Consider the following 6,423-nt stretch of genomic DNA (forward strand, 5'->3'; position numbering starts at 1 on the left):
TCTGCAACATTCGCGGCCTTAGATCCAATTTTTCAATCTCCAAAACACCATATCTCCTCTACTAAACCTCATTTTCTCCTCACCGAAATGCAGGTGTCTGGGACAACGGACAATAACCCCTTCTCTGTTCCCACTTACTTTATCCTCATTTTCAGTCAAAAGCTGGATGTTGCGTCTATGTACACAACGATCTAACTTGCTCTCGTGCCCACACTGTAGGTGTAGCCAGATGGAAGAAATTTCAGTAGATCTGTGCTGTACACTTCTCATATAACTCCTCTATCTAAACAAAAATAAATAAATATATGTAAATCTTTGCTTAACTTCCAAAGTGGAGCACATCCTAACTCTCGTCTCTTTCACTGAGATCTCCATTCTTGGAGATTGCAATGTTCATCACCAGCTTTGGCTTCCCTCTCCCTGCATTGACCAACCTGGTGAACTAGCCTTTAACTTTGCTATCCTCCACGACCTAGAGCAATTAGTGTAACACCCTATTCATATTTTTGCTCTTTATTCCTAACCTCTAATCCTTCTGCTTATGCTGTTATTCTGTCTTCTCCGTTGGGCTCCGCCAATCACGATCTCACATCTGTATCTTGTCCTACGTATAGCTCCAATTCCTCTTCAAGATCTCCTAAAGCGGAGATGCCTCCAATATTTTGCCTCTGTTAAATGATGGGATTTGAGGAGGTACTATTCTGACTTTTCAATGAAATTATTACTGTTTCAGTGTCAGAGACACGCCTCTGTGTGCTGAGCGCATAACAGAAGTGATAGTGTCTGACATGGAGGCGAACATTCCTCATTCTTTCTCTCGCCCTGAACCTTCCAAACCTTAGTTTAACACAGCCTGTTCTCATCCTGTACATGATACAGAAAAGTGACCCACAGTCTTATGCACTTTGTATTTCTACCCAGAATCATGGCAAGTCTGTTCTCTAATTAATAAAAAAAAATTCCATCAAAAGAAAATGTCAAAATTTTTCTAAATCTAACTCTCCTCGTGATTTCTGGCACCTAGCCAAAGAATATCTCTAACAACTTTGCTTCTTTATATTTCCTTCCTTCATTTCAACCTGATGGAACCACTGTTATATCATCTTTCTCTAAAGCTGAACTCTTCGCTCAAACCTTTGCTAAACACTTTACCTTGAATGATTCAGGGCTTGTTCCTCCCTCTCCTCCACCCTCCGACTGTTTCATGCCTACCATAAAGATCCTTCGGAGTGATGTTTTCCATGTCCTTGCTGGCCTTAACCCTTGGAAGGCTTATGGACCTGATGTTGTCCCTCCTACTGTTCTTGGAAACTGTGCCTCCGTGCTCGCACCTTGCCTAGTCAGACTCTTCCAACTCTGCCTATTAACATTTACCTTTTCTTCTTGCTGAAAGTTTGCCTACATTGAGCATGTTCCCTCAAACTACCTGTTGTAAGTCCCGACCAAGGCAGCAGAGAGGGACCACAAGGCGAAAATGTAGTAGGAACGAGGTGGCGGAGTGGTGGAGAGGGAGGTGGCAGAGAGACGGTGACAGCGTGGCAAGTGACTTCATTTATCCCAAAAGCTTAAACTTCACTTTACATTAACATTAAATTTGCAAAAGATAGTCAGTCAGTATTCAAGTACAAATTTAACCAATGCAAATTACACATATAAATTGAAGAATACAAACAGAAATAATAATTTAGAAAATGTGAAAATAAAGAAACCAACCGCAGTCAGGGGAGGCGAAAGCACAAAAAAAAAAAAAAAATCAAGAATATTCAGGGAAGATTTGCCCAAATTATCCGAGCTGTCCAGCATACCCAACACTACCATCCTATTGTTTTGATTCCCTACCTCTCTAATTTATTTTATTTTATTTTCAAAAAGGAAAATTCTTAAACATCGATCTCTTCACAATCTTATATCTTATTACTAGGATTCCGTCTTGGCCGCTCTACTGGTGATCTAGCTTTCCTTATTGAGTCTCTGGCGTGCTCTATTGGAAATTTTGATGAAACTTCCGTTGTTGCCGTAGACATCAAAACATTTGGTAGAATGTAGCACAAAGCTTTGATTTCCAGACTGCCTTCCTACGGCTATTATCCTTCTTTCTTCGTTTCAAGTAGATGTCACTTCTTCTCCCAAGTCTATTAAATGTGGTGTTTCTTAGAGTTCTGTCCTGTCACCCACTCTCTTCATATTATTCATCAATGATCCTTTAAGCCAAATTTCTTGTCCTAAACACTCCTACACTGACGATACCACAGCATTTTCCACGTCTTTTCATAGATGCCCAACCCTTCAGGAATTAAACGGCTCACGTATTGAAGTCACAGAAAGCCTAACCTCTAACTTGTCTAAAAATTTTCGATTGGGGCAGAGCAAACTTAGCAATGTTCAATTTCCCCCCCCCAAAAAAAAATAATTTCCTCCATCCATCAACTCAACACAGTCTTCCAGACAACTATCCCCTCTTCTTCAATGACACTCAACTGTCTGCCGCTGCTGGTTCTCATATTCTGTCCATGCATTCTGGTATTCTACTTTTTCACTCTTATAATCTCTTTCTTCAGCCCCTACACTGTTCATTTTCATTCCCTCCGTTCTTCTTTATAATATCCTCATTTCAACCCGGCTTATTCACTCTTTCTTTCACTTTTTTCTAACAAAAAAAAATGTTAGATAATAACTGAACTTCAAATAAGTTACTGTAAATGTTGCAGTATCTTAGGTATCTCTGTTTGAGAACAATAACAAATAAAAGTGATTTTCAGTTTTCCATGAAATAACAGTAATTCCTGTACTTAATTACTTCCACAGACAGGCTCTTTAGAGGGACAACTCTATCGTCATTCCCAGCGTCTCATCAGCATGTCTGAGCAAAACCTGATAGACTGCTGTCACTTGTGCTATGGATGTAGTGGAGGCAGGATGGATTACGCCTTCACGTACATCATGCAGAATGGTGGTCTTGACAGCGAGGTTGCATATCCCTATGAGGCCAGGGTATGAATGTGTACATGGACACAAGCACTCCACGTGTAGTCACAAATAAGCTACTGATGTGATTTTATTATATATATATATATAGAGAGAGAGAGAGAGAGAGAGAGAGAGAGAGAGAGAGAGAGAGAGAGAGAGAGAGAGAGAGAGACAGACACACACACACAGACACACACACACACACACACACACACACACACACACACACACACACACACACACACACACACACACACACACACACGCGAGTGGAACCTCCGTTACCGACCGCCTCTCTTTTCTAACAAATTGGTTTTCGAACAAAATTTTGAATACATTATTGCTTCGATTGCGTTACCATAATGCGGTTCTAGAACAAAGTTACTTGATTTCAAATATTAAAAGACATTATTACCAATTTATAGTTTCTATAAATATTTACCTCGTTTTTATATATTTGGAGGAGAGACAGTGTTAGACAGTAATTCAATCTTTGAAATAAGTTAATGTGATCCTGTTGAAAAGCCTCGACGTAAACAAACAGTTTTCGGAGCTCAGGAGTTATCCCGAGCCTCCTGTGGCTCTCTCGATGACCCCCAACACGATCACTACTAGAAAACTGCATTTTTCCAGTAGCTTTTCTCAGCAGCAAGATGTTTAAGTGTTTGATTACCTTAATTTTGGTAATTTCTGTGTCCTGTAAGGCTTCCCTCACTAGATCGATGACATAGTCATCGATCTAGTGAGTCTATCGATCGAGGTGATCGATCTGCATGGTCTAAACAGTATCTTCTGCTGAGTTCTGTGCCAGTAACTTCATTCAATACATCCTTTCTGGATAAATAATATGTTGTGAAACAGCCATCTTGTGTCATAAGCCGCTAAGAAAGGGTAGATTGGTGTCTGGGAAAGGATTAATCAGTTTTACATTGATGCCTATGTGGAAAATAGTTTCGGTTTTCGAACATTTCGGATTTCGAGAGGCATTCAGGAACAAAATAAGTTTTAGAACCGAGGTTCCATTGTGTGTGTGTGTGTGTGTGTGTGTGTGTGTATATATATATATATATATATATATATATATATATATATATATATATATATATATATATATATATATATATATATATATATATCCCTAAAGACATTTAAATTTACTTGAGAAGTAATTTTTAAACATCTGAGTGATGCCACTGCGCGTGTCACCATCAAGGAGTAACTTTTGTATTCAGGATGCCGTGTGCCGCTACCACCCCAGTGCCTCGGTGACGCGGATAAGAGGTTACTCTGCTATCCCTTCTGGTGACGAGAATGCGTTGAAGAACGCTGTGGCACTTATTGGTCCCATCGCTGTGGCTATAGACGCTTCACTGTCATCTTTCCATTATTATACGCATGGTGAGTGCCTGTTCTGTTAGGATGGCTCAATTCATACTTTTCATTTTTTTTTTTTTTCACTGCAAGTTTTTTTATTTTTTTTTATTTTTTTTGTGATGGCATATAGAGGCTTTTTTTATTTTTTTATTTATTATTATTATTTATTTATTTTTCTTTTTTATTTCGTGTTCCCATGAGTATCTTTAACATTTCCACACGAACATTGTCTGACATCACGTGGATAAAGAGGACTTTTACCTTTTCATAGACTCTTCATTCCTAGCTAGCAAGTGGTTACTTAGCTAGCTAAGATACTTTTGTAACCTCATCACTGAAAGGAAAATGCTTCAAACAGCCTGTCTGTCATATAGAGTAGGAAAACAGGTTAAAAAAAAATCCATTCTGAACTTTTCTTTAACTCCTTCGTATTCCTCTATCATTCTTATGTCCGATGCGAAAGAAAATAAGAATGCATTGCGCAAAAATATGTGAAATGCAAGGAAGGAGAACAAAAATTATTGTGTGAAGAAGTCAGCTTCTAAACTTAAAGAGAGACAAATTGACTGACGCCGTTGCCCAGTCGGGTAAAAGAATAGGCTCCACTCCATCCTAGGAACTGACACACTACAATATTTTCTTCTAGTTCATCGTGATGTGTGTGTGTGTGTGTGTGTGTGTGTGTGTGTGTGTGTGTTACATTATTTAACGTTTCAGGTGTGTACTACGACCCCCACTGTTCACCAACTCAACTGACCCATGGAGCTCTAATCGTAGGCTATGGAAGAGAGAGCGGCCGAGACTATTGGCTTGTAAAGAACTCATGGGGTACCAACTGGGGAGATAAGGGCTACATTAAGATGGCCAGGAACCTCAACAACAACTGTGGCATTGCCACAAGCGCATCCTACCCATTCCTCTGATTGGGAGGCAGGATTCGCTGACACCTAGTTTGTACATTCCGTCTTGGTCTCTGAATTCAATAAAACTAACCTTATTATTTATCTATTTATTTATTATTATTATTATTATTATAATTCATCTACGTAAAAAACAAGAAGTCTTTACAAACATCATAATTTTCGCTTTAACTATTCCTGCTCTACATGTGTAATTAATATTAATTGTTTGTGCTAAGATTCAGAAAAGTGGAGTCCCGCGTTGGCTAGGCCGGCGTCCTGTCGGTGAGTATTGCCAGTTATACATTTCTGCTTCAGGGATACCGGACACCACTATGTTGAGCGAGCAAGGTACTGCCACACTGGGCAGCTCTCTCTCTCTCTCTCTCTCTCTCTCTCTCTCTCTCTCTCTCTCTCTCTCTCTCTCTCTCTCTCTCTCTCTCGTGCGAACCGCCTAGTCGTTTTTTTGGGGAAGGGGGGCCGGGGGGCTTACGTGTCCCTATGAGCCAGCGAGTCAAGCTAGAGAGGGCTTCTGAAGCTCTGCCCAAATGAGGGAAGAGGGCTTCATGCTAGCAAGGTCGCTAGAGCAGGACCAGACTGAATAATTTCCGAAATTAGGCCAGGGCCCGGGAGCGTTGGCCACGCCTGGATCCACAAAACTTAACGACAGGCGAGGGACAGGCGAGTATCGCTAATAGCGACATACGTCGCTAAATGGTATCCACAAACGCATCGAGTGTCTGTCGCTATCTACAATATTCTCGTGTCGCTAATAACTACACCTCCCAAGGTGTACTAAAGGCCTTGCTATTTCTTCTATAAATATTATATGCACAATTTTTTTTTTTTAATTGTTTCCAAAGCTTTGTCAGTAAAGAAATATGATTTTGTGAAATCTTTCACGGAACACCGAAAATAAACCTGAAGATGAGGCAAATTTGCCATCGATCGGCGAGACACGGCCGCAGTTGCCATAGTACTTATGTTGCTCCCACTACTCAAGTGACTGCTGCACTGGAAATCATCTTTGAACGGATGTACGATCGTGCCATGAGGATCACCTTGACCCCTTGGCACTGAGTGATAGTAAATTGCCATCGAAATACCGCTTCCCTCGGCATAAACTACTGTCTTGTTCGAGGAGATGGAACTTCACCTGCAGAGGAGGACTCAGTGTGGCCAT

The 6,423-nt window shown here is 40.5% G+C and overlaps 1 protein-coding gene across 3 annotated transcripts in view; it reads left to right on the top strand.

Moving 5' to 3' along the window:
- The window catches only part of LOC135115176 (procathepsin L-like), a 28,079-nt gene extending 22,738 nt beyond the window's left edge, over positions 1–5,341 (top strand). For all 3 annotated transcript variants that reach the window (XM_064031673.1, XM_064031675.1, XM_064031674.1), the window contains 3 exons: positions 2,806–2,991; positions 4,200–4,365; positions 5,059–5,341. In XM_064031673.1, the coding sequence (XP_063887743.1) occupies positions 2,806–2,991; positions 4,200–4,365; positions 5,059–5,264 (558 nt within the window). In that variant the 3' untranslated portion in view covers positions 5,265–5,341. The remainder of the gene's footprint in view (positions 1–2,805; positions 2,992–4,199; positions 4,366–5,058) is intronic.
- The last annotated feature ends 1,082 nt before the right edge of the window (positions 5,342–6,423 follow it).

This window comes from Scylla paramamosain, chromosome 29 (genome assembly GCF_035594125.1).
Source record: "Scylla paramamosain isolate STU-SP2022 chromosome 29, ASM3559412v1, whole genome shotgun sequence".
Classification (NCBI taxonomy): domain Eukaryota; kingdom Metazoa; phylum Arthropoda; class Malacostraca; order Decapoda; family Portunidae; genus Scylla; species Scylla paramamosain.